Source organism: Cyrtonyx montezumae, unplaced genomic scaffold (genome assembly GCF_038088225.1).
Source record: "Cyrtonyx montezumae isolate F1298 unplaced genomic scaffold, pur_monq_1.0 scaffold_8, whole genome shotgun sequence".
NCBI lineage: Eukaryota > Metazoa > Chordata > Aves > Galliformes > Odontophoridae > Cyrtonyx > Cyrtonyx montezumae.
The window spans coordinates 4,433,868-4,448,800 of record NW_027072089.1 but is presented as its reverse complement, the minus strand read 5'-3'; the positions used below and the strand labels follow the sequence as shown (position 1 = coordinate 4,448,800).

The 14,933-nt window shown below is 40.4% G+C and overlaps 1 protein-coding gene across 1 annotated transcript in view; it reads right to left on the bottom strand.

The window, feature by feature from the left end:
- The window catches only part of COL22A1 (collagen type XXII alpha 1 chain), a 198,059-nt gene that overhangs the window by 92,035 nt on the left and 91,091 nt on the right, over positions 1-14,933 (bottom strand). Inside the window, exons 14-18 of the mRNA XM_065752765.1 lie at positions 14,234-14,287; positions 13,228-13,281; positions 7,463-7,516; positions 5,321-5,365; positions 856-909 (exon numbers count right to left, since the gene is read on the bottom strand). Of these exons, the coding sequence (XP_065608837.1) occupies positions 856-909; positions 5,321-5,365; positions 7,463-7,516; positions 13,228-13,281; positions 14,234-14,287 (261 nt within the window). The remainder of the gene's footprint in view (positions 1-855; positions 910-5,320; positions 5,366-7,462; positions 7,517-13,227; positions 13,282-14,233; positions 14,288-14,933) is intronic.

Sequence of the window (14,933 nt, the reverse complement as noted above, 5' to 3'; positions counted from 1 at the left end):
GCAAGGTAGTCAGGCAGCTTCTCAACTTCTTCAAATGAGAAAACATGCCTTCAAATGATTCTTTCTACAGAAGGAAACAGCGAGGGACAGTGATTAGAACGCAGATGTAGTAGGCTCAAGGGTGGCAACAGTAGCTGCATGACCTTTGCCAAATCACATCCTGTTATAGTCTCTTCTTCCTACTCCATCCTCTGCTACTTGACCTGAAGATCCTTAAGAATGTCTCTCATTAGGTATAGTAATCTGAGTAATGAAAGCATCTTGTGGGATCTACAGATAGCAGTTTTAGATACAGACAAACAGAGCACAATCTCTCTAATCATCAGACGTGTACTGATCTTATAGAATATCTTTCTGGTTTTATCTTGTTTTAAAAATGTAAATAGTTCCAAGATGTTCTATTGAAAAGAAATCAAACACATTAAATCCTGTTCTTCTTCTTTCAAGTTGTGGGTGGAAAAAACCCCACAGCTTTATAAAAGTCAGGCTCAAACAGCCACATTTTTATGTGTGCTTCTTTATGTCTTTAATGAAAACTCAGACAGACTTCTAACCTATCATGTTAAAAGCACTGGCACTTTTAAATAATTAAAAGAATAAAACAGAATAAAGAATGAAAGGTGTAAAAAAGGATAAAAGATAATAAGGGAAAAAGGATAAAAGGGAAGGAAAAAAACAAGAAGGAACAACAGACTGTACCAACACAGAGTCTTAGGATAAGGATTCCAAAAACTGCAGATGCAAGAGAATCTTGCCATGTCTCATCAGTTGCCCAAGATAAGTGACAAATTTAAGGTAACTTCAATTCACTCCAAAGAAAAGCCTCCAGCTGCTGACTGAGTATTTGCCACATACCTGTTTGCCCTCCACACCTGGCTTTCCTGGGAACCCGTCCAAACCTCGTTCTCCCTGGAGAAGAATGAGAAAGAACTATTGTAATAAATCTATGATGTTTAGATCAGTGTTCTACAAGAGATGCCCATGTTATTCCTTTCAAGCATAACGATACAAGAAGAGCCATTCATATAATCCCAATAGAGAAAATGCCTGAAGGGTTGTACTCCACAAAGATGCTAGGAACATCCAGAAACAAGGAGGTGAATCTAGTGAGTAATAAACTTTTATCCCCTCTAATTTTGCTAAGCATTAGCACTTGTCTATCTAGAAAACTCAGCAGTAGGTATCTGGGATGCAAACTGAGAAATGGTTGTGTGTCAGATTTCTACCTGGGTATCCCTCCTCTGCCTGCTGAGCTAGGTTCATGTAAATCAGATAAAGGCTACCAGGACAACGTCACTCTGGAATAGCTCTAACAAAAACAATGAAGCCACAATACAGCAACAGCTCGTTTTTACCAAGATAAATGTTTGATTTTTCATCTTTGCTTTCCTTAACCTGAGGGATCAATTAATCTATTATTATGTGTTTTCTGAGATGGACAGTCCCCAAAGTCCACAGGCAAATTATTCCACTGCTTTACTTTCAGTATCCATAGATATGATTTTTACCCTGTATCTAAACCCAACTTTTTCTTCCTGTTTCAAACAAGTACTTCTTTCCTAAGCTCCCTGGATACAAAGGACAGGCTGTTCACTTCATCTTTACAATGGCCTTTCATGAAGAAGAAGATTGACAGAACTTCCCCTTGGAACTTCAAACCTCAGACTAAACCACCTCAATACTTTCAACGTTTCTTAAAAGGCATATTTTCAGACCCCTTATCATTTTTGCTTCTCTTATATAGGCACTATTCAATTTTCCCATGCCTTCACTGTAACTGGATGCCTGAAGCTGAGCTCAGCTGAGGCTAGCTCTGAGAAGAAAGATTATTTCATAATTTGTAGACTACTCTTCAATTTAAATCCCAGGATGATATTTGTTTTACTCTGTCAACCTTTTGCAGGACAGGCCCTTAGTCAGTTGTTCCCAAACTGCAACAGTGTGCAATTAGCTGTCCTACACACACGTAGCATCCTGTACTTGCTCATTCTCAGTGTCACCTTCAGCTTTGCAGTATTACATTTTTAGGACCATTTTCAATTCTGATCCTGACCTCCACTGTACCCCCACAGTCAAACTTAACACACATATTTCATATACTATAAACCAGATCCTCAAAAGAAATGATAAGATCGATGCCATGTTCCCATTAAACCTATTTTTTTCCTTACAGATTGTGGCCCTTTCCCATGGAGCCACTTGGTTTTAAAAATCTTTGAATAGAGTCTTTCTCTTACTGAAAAACTGCTTAAATCTCTGTAAAACACAATGCTTATTTTGCCTGATGCTTGAACATACTGCTGAATTCAAATAATCAAATACATGCACATGCTGCTAGCGTTAACATAAAAGCACATGTAAAATACAAATTGTAAAAGCTCAAGGAGTGACAGCAGAGTATTAGCTTTACTCCTTTTTTGGGGGGGAATTTTTAATTCTGATCAATATCCCACAGTAACTGTATCAGACCCCTGTTATTATTCAGATTGGATTTAACAAACCACTTTTGAAAACTGGATTAATCCAGCACTCAGAAATGGATTTGCAAATTGATTCATTTATGTTCCCCCCTTCAGATAATCCACCAGCATTGTAACAAAGAGGTTATTTCAAGATACTCACTCAAGGAGAGAAATTAGAGAGACCTCAACCCTACAAAAAGCAGCTGAAAAAACAGTGTAAGATATACAGACCTACTTGATACTGAAACAATACTGTCCAAGATCATAAAAACATGTCTAACTGAACTGTGAGCATCCTGAATCTGAGATTTGCAGTGACAATCTGGTGGGTTGCTGACAAAATGAGCACTAGATTCTCTGGAGGATGTTTTAGCATCAATACACTGCAGCAGTGAGTACTTCACACATGCTCATTCAGCTGCCAAAATAGAAAAGAGTCAATATTCCTACTGCTAGTAACTGGGAAAGGCAAATGAATTATTTATACAAATGCATACACTACAGGTGTTTGAAAATGTTCCAAAGAACTGCGCATTCCAATGTTTCTTCAGAAAAATTTGTTATTGTTTGTTAGGTTTGGTTTTTTTCTTCAAAAAAAGGCATATAGATAAAGTACTTTTTTCCTGAAAAGAAAGGAAAAAAACAAAAAACCCACCAAAAGATTAATTCTCAGTTTTTCACTTCAAGACTCCCTTCCCTTGCTGAATGAAGTTGATACACTAGCATGCACTGATTTGACAAAAATAGAATTCTACAGAAGTCTACAGTGAGCCCACTGGACACAAAAAGAGGTAAGATGTCACTCCCCTTATGCAACAGCTCTCCTGAAGTGCAGATGTAACCAACACGGGGTTTGGAAACCTCAGTATTTTCATCAGGGGCCAAAGGATATAAGCTGCGATACTATTATGGGATATTAGGACTTCTATCATATTAGGTACTGAATACTATGCTTTGTCTTACTAGGGTAGATGTGGCACTGAGGGACATGGCTTAGAGGACATGGTGGGGATGGGCTGATGGTTGGACTAGATGATCTTAGTGCTCTTTTCCAACCTTAATGATTCTATGATTCAATGAATAGACAATTGCCAATGCATGGGTCAGCACCTTGTGTGATACAATAAACACTCTTCTTCTCAGACAGAGAAGAAGGTTGCGTAGGTGTCAGTATTCAAATTACAGGCTGAAGAACAGACAGGGAAATATTTGGCCCACCACATCAACGCCCACTGTTTTTGCAGCACTCACAGCTGGTGGAAGTTAAAGCAATGGCAGTGGGTGCTCTGAGAAGAGCATTTAAGTCAGGAAAAATCTGATTGTTGTAGCAGAGATCTGTCTGCTTCAGGAAAATGAAGAGAAAAAATACAGGAAAAGGAGAGGAAAAAAAAAAAAAAAGGAGATCTCTATTTGTTCATATCTTTGTAATGAAACAAGCCTAATTCATTTCTTTTGCACTTTAATCTCTCTCTAGTTTAGGCAGTCATCAGCCCACACAGAGCTCCAGCTTCCTCTCCTATCATGGTGATGTCAGAAAGACGGATTTTCTTCCAGGAGACAAATATTCCAGCAGATTAGACAACTTCACCTCCAGAAAAGCAGCAGTGGAAGCTAGACACAACACACCAAGCCAGTCATGGAAAGGGATGAGGCAAAAGCACGATGAAGATAAAGTAAAATCCAGCTTCTTGTTCCAGATGTACTGATGAGAATAGATAATACGAAAGCTGGCCATGGCCACTCCTAAACAACAAAAACGATGGTGGGGACAGGCATTCTGACACCTGGTGAAGAAAAGTGCAGTATCTCACACTAAGGGCCTATTGATCAGTTGTCCTGCCAGGCACAAGCTAGGTGTACATCTCTGTGCAGAAGATGCAGGGTGAGAAATGGGCCAAGGCTGTGTAAGTAAATTAATAACTCCCTTCTTTGCACAAGCACGTATAGCCAAATATCACTAGAGACAACTTGAATGCAATTAAAACTGCCACTGAGGTATGCTTGTTTCACTATCAACTTAAGCAAGAAAAGCCAATGTTCAGGGCTGCCAACTACTAGAGCTGGCAAGAAAGGCTCCTTGCCTGCAGGAAAAGATGGACAGCTTTGGCTGAAAGCATGGTTGTGCCATATATTTCATTGCTTTTCAGGGCAGGATCTGCCCAGCACCCATTTTTCCTGGCAGTGCCATATTTAAGGAACTTTGAGCACTAGCTGGCAGGTCTGCAGCAGAAGTGTGGGAATGTCTGAGATTTCTCCAAACATGATGAGCGAACTGAAATAATGAAAGGCTTTGTGTCTTCCTGGCTCTACTTCTAAATGCATACTGGAGCAATAATGGGCAGTTGGTTTCTTTCTTCGACCAAAGTAGTTCAAATCCCAGAGAGTCCTATGCTGTGTAAAACCAATATTCCCAGATAAAAGAGAGCAGAAAATTGGAAGCAGCACTTATTGAATGAAGCTTTTAATAGAACTACCTGGTACTCATAAAAAACTTACAGTGATGAGAGAAGACAGAAATGTAGAAGTTATGTAATTTCAGAAACTACAGTGAGACACAGAAGCACTGGACGAAGACTTCTTTTAGAGATCACACTACACACAGTCTGGGCTCCCCATAACCCTACTCAACCACAGCTCATTACCCAAACCTTCCTCTCTTTTTCTCTCTCCGCAGTTACATACAGATCTAAATGTATGCTTAGTAGACAGCAAAACTCCTCATGCACTCATATGGGAGGTCATTTGTGGACAGTACCAAAAGGTGCAGAGCAGTTAAGTAACTCCATCATCACCCTTCAGAGCTGCTGGCCTGAAGGACAAAGAGTAGCACAGTTTTCTGAAGCATGCAGAAAGAATACCTTGTCTCCTCGTGTTCCTTTTTCTCCTCTTTCTCCTTGTAGACCCTAAAAATAAGAGGAAAAAAGAGATTATACAAGCCAGTGCAAGATGATGCATTGTTCCTCTAACTAGTCACCAAATCAATGGATGTCTGCACAATCTATTCAAGTGAACCTCAAGGACATTTACTGTGTTGCCAGTCCTCAGAGTTGGCCACAAGCATCGTCTAAGCAGACACACAGAGCAAGGATGACCTGTGGACCCAAGACTATGTGTAATAATACATTGTTCCAATCCTTCAGTTGTTCCCAGACACACAGTCCTCCTGCCAGCAGCAGTGTGGAGAGACAGGGAACACATCACAGCTGCAGATGATTTGGAAACCATCCAGCACTAAGCATTTTTCATGTTGCTCACAAACAGTGAGAATTTAGGTAAAAGACAATACTGATGGAAAAACCTATTGCATAAACTAGGAAGAATGCCCATTCCTGGTGGTTCTGGATGCAGTAGCTAGACAGACAGCAGGTACCTCTGAGAATTGACAAATGCTAAATAATCCCTGGCCTGGAGACCAAAGTGTATTTTTGCACTGTGAAACCAATGCTGGAGTTCAACTGGATGGTGTAATTCATCTTCTCCCTGGTACATGAGAATCATTTGCTGGAGATTGGTTTGATGAATGACAGCAGTGCTAGCACTGGAGATCAACTCAATGGGCAAGAATGGATTTCACCCTCTCTTGGCACAGGAAGCACCATCTATTTTGTAGCAACTGTGCAATCAGCTAATGGCTACAGGCAGACAAATATGCTCAGTCAGTAGTGACCTTTCAAAAACTGCTGAAGCTTAAATCACTTATTATAATACATTTATATTTAAACTTTACACTATACTGAAGACTTAACTCCAAGCTAATGTGAACTATCTGTCTGGACTTATTTGTTCCATAGGATGACTTATCTAACTATTACGATATTCAGATTTCATGCTATGGTTGACTGTGAGCAAACTGCACAGTCCTGTCTATCTCTAATGACCTAAAATGAACACGCACAGCTTCCACACTGCAAAACAATAACCCTACTATTTCCAAAAAACAGATGAGAAGAGGTTTTAAACATGACTCCTTTAATGCAGTAATAACCACAGGGCCCTCATATACACTGTTTGGATGATTACAGCCTTGCAGCTCCCCTGCAACTCAAGCCAAATGTTAGGCTGATGATGGGCATGAACAGAACCTTTGATGGCAGTGCACTACATGCAGATGCTTTGCTTCTCATACGTAAAGTCAAGGAGAAGGAGTGAATGTTTGCATATTTTTATCCATTTATCTCATTAATGTTTCAAGGATCTGCAGTACAGCAGGGAATGCCACCACCATATTCATGACACTTTCTTCAGGCCAAATACAATTCAATCTTGGACTACAAAGGGAAACAGCATGCACCTGTGCAGAGACAAAAGTGCCCACACTATTCTGAACGTGTTGGGTCTCTTCGGAATGAGTCATAAAGAAAGACCTTGGCTGGCACAGGGAAATCTTTCAACGTATGAACATGTTCTGGTATGCCATTAAAGCACACTGACATACAATCAGGTTATTAAAACCCAAAAATCCAATCAGCCTTTGCCATACGTGCTTTAAGGCTGCCCCTGTAATTATGAAGGTGAGACCACAAGACAGAGACAACGTGATTTACTTTGGTACTACTGTCTGCTCATTCAAGGCAAGTTTGTCCCATGAGCCCAAAGTGCTGCCTACTGACAATTTTGAAAATATGACTGGAAATTTGCTGACAGCTGGTGTTTTTGTTTGGCGTTATGATAAAGTTTTCAAGCATCACATAAACAGTGCATCAACACAGACTAAAGCAATTGCATTACAGTGGGAGTACCACAAAATTCCCAGCTGTTATCTTGGTAATCAAGTCATTATTGCTGACAATTCTCTAGGTACAGTTCTGTTCTCATTTAAAGAAGTCAGAAGAAACTCAATGAAGTCAAGAAAATGTCTCAACTTGGAAGTAGTACAGGTTAAGAGGTCAGATATACAATATACAGGTTAATTAAAAAAAAAAAAAAAAGTGGGCAGAACATACTGAAAAACTGGATGAAGTTTCTAGAGTATCAAAAATTTAATAAGAGTTATAACTTACCGGTGCTCCTACATAGCCTTTAATACCTGGAGGACCCTGTTTTCCCTCAGATCCCTGGCAAAGAATTGAGATACAGTCAAATAAATAAAAGACTAAGGAAAATATCATTTATTCAGAAACATAACATACTTCTTGGCTCACAGAAAGCTGCTAAGACTTCCTGACTGTCTCAGCACTAATATACAGAGTAGAGTTTGTCTTTACTTATACTTACCCAAAGTGGCACCCCAGTGGCACTCCAGTGTTTTCTACTGTCCCTATTGCTCAGGCAATAGCAAGTTTTATTCTTCTGCTTTCAATCCTTCCCTATAAAGGCAAGCTACCACATGAACATTCCTCTAGAGGTAGTCTCAGAGGGGAAACGCTTACTAAACTGGGTGGTGAGGTGGACCCACCAGAAGGGAAAGTCATCTTATGGAGAGACCTGAGCAGGCTGAAAGAGTGGGCAAGCAACAACTACATGAAGTTTAACAGGACAAGGGCAAAGTCCTGCACATGCAATAATTAAAGAGTCCTGTACAGGCTAGGATTTTTGTTGCTGAAAGGGACCATAATGTCCTGGTGGACAACATACTGAGCATGAGTCAGCTGCAAAAGTGAAGGCAAATCATATCCTGGGTTGTATCCACGGGGTCATTGCTAGCAGACAGAGATGTGATCATGCCCCTCTACTCAGCACTTCTTTGACAAAACCAGCAGTACGGTGTCCAGATCTGGTACCAGTAACTCATAAAAGATGCAGAAGTAGCCCAGAGGAGGAGGACCACAGAGGGAATCAAAGGTCTGGAGAACCTGGCTCATGAGGAAAGACTAAAGCAGTTATGTCTTTCAACCATGGAGCAGAGAAGGCTCAGAGGCACTTCATCACACTATTCCAGTATTTAAAGAGTGGCTACAAAGAGTAATGAGGCCCTCTTTTGGAGAAGAAGCATTTCTTAACATCCAGTCCGAATCTCTCCTTGAAGCCATTAGAAACACAAGAGAATTAGAGGTGTTTCAAAAGTCCCTCAGTTGGTTATACACTGATTTTCTCCCTTGGAGATGGTAAAATGAAATAGAAAGAACTCTCGCTGATTGCTTTGATGTGCCTTACAACACCTGGTAATGGTATGGAGCCCCAGATGAATAGGACTGGCCCTCAGAACAACCCTGTGGTGATAGCCTTGGTCTGATAAGGTAGCCAAGAGAGTTGGGTAGCCCTCTTACATCATCCTCCAGGCAGATTATTTTGTTTCCTGACTTTCCTTCTCTTTACCTCTCCCACCTGGTTGACTACTGCACTGGGTTACTATATTGGATAGAGATTTGAAACTGATCAGGATTGCATTTTTAAATTATTTCTACATTTCTTATTAGTGGATGTTCTGTGATTCTGTGATGTTCCTTATTAAAAATATACATACATATATATATATATATATATATATAAAAGATTTAAAAATACAATCCTTGTCTTCAATGAACTGTTACAGAAATGGGACATCTTTGTCCCAGCACAAGTACTCTGGAGGCTGTTCATGCCACACCACTGTTTACAATTTGCCTTAGTCCAAATGACAATCTCATTTGCAACAGTTGTTAAGCACAGACCTGGCAGACTGACTGAACTGTAGCTGGCAAGTTTCTCATAGCCGTTTTAAGCAAAGCATTGCCAAAACTGTCTCCTACTTCTGCCACAGAGGACTTTGTTCTTTAAAACAGAGGAATCATAGAATCACCAATGTTGGAAAAGACCCACAGGATCACCCAGTCCAACTATCCACCCATCATCAATAGTTATCACTAAACCACATCCCTCAACACAACGTCCAAATGTTCCTTGAACACCTCCAGGGTCGGTGACTTCACCACCTCCCTGGGCAGCCTATTCCAGTGCCTGACCACTCCTTCAGAGAAGCAGTATTTCCTAATGTCCAGCCTGAACCTCCCCTGGCGTAGCTTGAAGCCATTCCCTCTTGTTCTCTCACTGGTTACGTAAGAGAAGAGACCGACTCCCAGCTCACCACAACCTCCCTTCAGGTAGTTATAGAGAGCATATATACATATATATACGTATATATACTGAGCCTCCTCTTCTCCAAACTGAACAATCCCAAGTCTTTCAGCCACTTCTCATAAATCCTGAAAGGAAACTGTGCTCTGAAAATTGTGAGCAGCTCATAAGCCCAGTTTTAAAAGAGTTGAACGCATGCTCAGTATGGAAGCTGACCATGCCACAGAGTCATGGGGAGATTCACAAACAAGTTAACAGGAGCTGAGTATATACACAAGCAAAGTTGGCCCTGGGATCTCCACAGCACTGAGCACCTGAGGATCTCTGCAGTGTCAGCTGTGGAAGTTCTCTAAGAGCAGAGAAGGAGCAGGCACGCATTCAGTTTGCCTTCAGAGTGCAAAAAAAAAAAAAATAATACTATCAAATTCCAGGTAGAACCCCTAGAGAAACAGAAGACTGCTATTAGTTGTCCAGATTATCAACATCCAACTCAGACTGTTACATAAATCACAGTTATAGCAGTCAGCTAAAGCTGCAGATAGAGAAAGTGGATTTGTCTGGGTGGGAAGACTCGCTGATCCCACTCAAGGCCTGTGCTGAGATCATGTCTGGTAAACCAGAGAAGTGTGAGACCTTCGACAGCTGAAGCGAACAAGAATGAGGAAATTTGTCAAAATGAAAGCCTTACCTAATACTTTAAACTTCAAAGACTTATTTTTTCTTCTCCTTCTGTTTTTCTATTAAGTGCAGATATCTGTCAGTTCAGATAGCAATGCTATGGCTGTGTCAGTTCTACAGCAATGACAGCCATGAGAAAATCTCTTTAACCTTTTATTAAAGATGTAGGGGGGAAAAAAAGAAGGAAAAGGTTGAGTATTTGCTGCAGGATTGGAAAGGCTAAAGGGTCATCTCAAAAACTCAAGCTTTGTTTAACTGCTATAATGCCACATAGTGAGGGAGTTTTACTGTAATCTTTTTTTCTTTGAACCCACTTATTTCATTTCAGTATCTTTCAGGCTCCCATGTATTTATGTAAGAGCCTTCTCCACTGAACAATGGATGTTTCTTTCCATCCCATTCTACCTCACCACCTTCTATAACCAGACTCTGACTCTGATCAGCACAAGGCTAGTGCTAAGAGCTCTTGTTTGCTTCCACCCAATTGCAGCCAGTAAGAACAAATACCCACCTTGGTGAGAGCTGAAGTTTACCCACCAGTCTTGGAGAGTGAAGAAAATGGATTTTATGATGAAGACATTGAGCTAGAAACAATCAACCTGGAAGACTTCATTGAGCAGAAAAAGCTGTAAAGTGAGATGACTTATCAAGGGTATTTCATTGCTGTAATCCATATGTGTACCCTAATCATCCATTTAGAGTACCTTTGGGGATTGAAGTCCTATTACCAGAAGTCTGCAGGACTCCTTTCTGTGCTATTGGAAATTTCATCACACAATTAATGAGGTCTGTAAAACCTTCACCCCCTTAAAAGAAATTGCTGGCAATTGCCACTGAGGCAAAAGATTGGAAATCCTTCAGCCAAGCAGAGAAATAGGGTGCTGAGTCTCCTAGGGCGCACGTACAGTTACTGAGCACCGCTGCACTTGACTGCCTCAATGGAAATGAAGATAACTGAGTTGGGAAGGACTACATCCCAAATGACCAGAAAAACCAAGGTAGCTCTCCATGGACCCTGAAGCAGAGCCTTAACCCACTGTATTGATGCTAATGATTTTAAATAAAAATAAGTGAACGGGCAAAAAGTAATCATGACAGCAATTGGAGATATGATTTTTCCTAATGCCAACTCCACACCTCTCTATACAGCCCATTCCACAAGAGCAAGGAAGCTGGGCTTTACAAAGGAATTTTGGTTCATATTACAGATTTTAAAGCCCAGCCAACGAAACCTGGATTGTTTCTTAAAATATTTCAGGCCAGGATCCAGCTCTAGGACACCACATATAGTCAGTGCATCCATTAAAATAATTAGAAGTCACTATGAAAGCGCACAGTCATTTCAAATTCACCACTGTAGCTTAGAGGCTGGGAATAGCCAAGCTCACCTCTTCCCTGGGAGCACTTGGCACTGTCTAATCAAACTGTGTTTAGGTTCAGCCCTATCAGCACCTATACTGCCCAGCTCACAGTGCTGAACTTATCATTGTCTCATAATTTGGCCTAGCAATCCTTGTGGGAAATATGGTCTTTTTTCCAGAATCAAACCCTTATGGAGGTATAGGTAGTAGCCTCAATTTAACTTGATTTTAAAAGCTTTGTAAAGCAAGATTGAGGAACTGCACAACACAAGGAAACTAGGTATTGTATAGCCTACTGGCTTTCAAATCCACTATGGAAAAATATGCAGGGCATAGAGAAAACACATATTTGTTTATCATATAATAGATGAGATGCAGCTGATAGTCATTTCTAGGTGATGAATCCCATTCATTTCATCTATTTCCTAATTCCACTTAAGGGCAAAACAATATCCAGTGTACCTCCACTCAGCTCAGCCCAGCCTTGCTTTACAGCTGTAGCTGTCATTTATCCCCTGCTGAACATACTGCCATGCTACTTCTACAATCAACCCCTTCTTGTTGCTGAAGGCAATAAAGCTCCTGCAGAGAACCATGGGATGGCTGCCAAGTATTTCCACTAATCCACAAATACACCATTACTTTGGATACCCTCCTGATGAGACTTGAGGAAATGATGAACATTTCCCTCTATGAAAATGTAACATTTTAGAGTAAGAGTCTATATTTGAGAAACCCAGAAGGATCTTCACGAATAAAATGATTCATGGAGTCCTCTCAGACAGAGCCAGATGACCATCAGGATGACATCTAGGATGCTATTCAGGCATTTAATTCCTACTCAAAGACAAAGCCATAAGTGAAATTAACAGGAGGTTTAGTTAACCAGATAGCTGTTCCAGAAAGATCTGACACTCTTAACACCTTCGCATGTATGGGTGCAGAACTGGATCAAGGAAGTCTGAGCAATCAATCCATTATCCTTGCCTCACCTTTCATAGGCTGAACTGGGCTTGCTGTGCATAACATCCCTGAGAAAAACACTCACCAATGTAATGAGCCATCTTCTTTATGTTTTATGAAGACAGATGAAAGTAGCTGTTGGTTAGTTATTCTCTCACTAACCAGGAAACAGGGCAAAGAGAGTTGAGATTTTGGAAAGAAAACAAATCATTGCTCATGTGAAGGGCTTCAAAGCTTAGGCACTTTTCTGATGATTAGCCAAGCCCCACTGAATACACATTCAGAAGCACACTGCTTGATGCAGTGATATGATGGATGGCTCAAGTTCTGTGTCATTTTGCCACTGCCTACTGGTGCAAAGTGAAACTCCCATAATAGATAGAAATATGACTATCCAAGCTAGGATCCACCATGATTTTATTTTTCCAGTAGCACAGTAGAGATAATAATTCTCACTTGAATCTTTGCCAAAGCTGAGAATGCTTATTGAAAACATAAAGTAAGGTTTGTGCCCCAAAACACAACTGTGTTTCTCTTCACCTTCTCCAACCATACTGTTGATCAAATGAATTATATTTTCTTTATATTTTTTTACCTAATTTCTGGTATGCTATCAGATATCTTGATAGAAATGAGCATTTTGAGCTTCTGCATTCACCAATGGAAATAAAGGAGTCACAAAGAAAAAGAATTACCGAAACAATCCACAAATATAAAAAGTCAGTGTAAAAGATATACTTACCCATGTAAAAAAGAAATAGCAAGCCTACCTTTGGACCTACTGGCCCAGGCAGTCCAAATGCTCCTGGTTGTCCTGGTTCACCCTGTAAATAACACCTGTATCAGTGGTAAATATTGATCTTTTATCTTCTGAAGGTAGGATGACTCAAAACAGTCATTATAAACAGCTTTAAGAATGGAAACTCTATCCACAGTCTTGAGTACCATTATACAGAGATCTGAAAGTCTACATTATGCTTTCTTTGCAAAAAAAGAAAAAAAAAAACTTTGAAGAAACAAACTGAAAATTGAAGTAGCTATTCATGCATTTTTCAAACCCAACCTCTTAAATAGCAAGAAATGAGTTCTGTAAGTAGTCAACAGCTTACACCAACTACAATCTACAATTGAAGAGTCTCTGGAGATAATATAGTACATTTGATTGATGCAGTGAACACGTTCTATAAGAAATTTTGCAAATCCTCATATGTTGCTGTCTGACCACAGATAGTGTCAGGCAGGAAGTGATAAGTTTACACCAATTTGGGAAGCAGTACAGGAAAATTATCACACACCTGCCCAAGTGAGACAAGTGTCCAGTATTGCACAAAGCAGAAACAGGATATAAATGACAGAAAAACAAGGGCTTTTCTGGTATGTATCACTACTTTTGTGCATTCCTTCCCTTCCAATGAGTTATTTCACCAAGTTCATCCAAGCACCTCCAAATGGCTGCCACGAGAGGACAGCAAATAAGATGACAAAGGTCCTTCCCCAGTGATAGTTAAGGTAAAAAGGGTGCCAACCCCCTCGACCAGCTTAATGAACAGTAACAGAGTTGACCCTGGGCTCTCTCAGGATGGCTAATCCACATGATGCTCTCTGTCACTACTAGTGACTGCTGAGGCTATTAACCTCCCGCCGTTTGTTTCTGCTGCTCCTAAAATTGCCATACAAATCCCCGAGACATGTTCCACTCAATACAGATTGATTTCCACTTCCTGCCTTTCACAGAAAGGCAAGGATTACACTGAAAGGAGGAACAAAAAGGCTTACGGCGTCTCCTTTTGCTCCATCCCTCCCCGGGGGACCAGGTGAGCCAAGGGACCCCTGTAACAACAACAGAGCTGTCATCAGCATGACCTTAACAACAGTTGCAAGTGCAAGGACATGAGCAGTACTACAAGACAAGAATAAGGAATGAGGAGAATCATTTCAATGCAAACATTTATTATTTACAGTCTCTGGAGGAACTGCTGCTAACATTAACTCACTATGACCAATTGATGAGCTGTTAATGAGGAACTAGGCACTCTTGGCCACTTATCTCACTTAAGAATAAATTAATATAAAGACTAGGCTGTGCAACTGATGAGATACATAAGTATTGAATCATTTTAATATCATCACCCCTCAGCCTGTCCACTGTTCCACTGTCACAAAAAATCTGTTGTTTTTTGCAACTAAGTATTACTTCTTTTCATTACTTATTTATTGTTGACTCTGTGCTTGTACAGTCTCCACCTCAAAGCTCAGAAGCCTCTAGGCACAGCTGTAATGCATGGATGTAATGAGCCTAAAAGCAAACAGAGAAGCCTTGAAAAGCTCAAGAGTCCTTAGGAATTATTTTACCTATGGGGAAGTGATTCTCGGAGCTGGTAACATGCAAAGCTGGAGGAAAAAAATACTAGAAGAAACAGGTATTGCTTTTTAAATCTGCCTGCTAACCAGGCTGAATGGGACTAAATACGCTGAG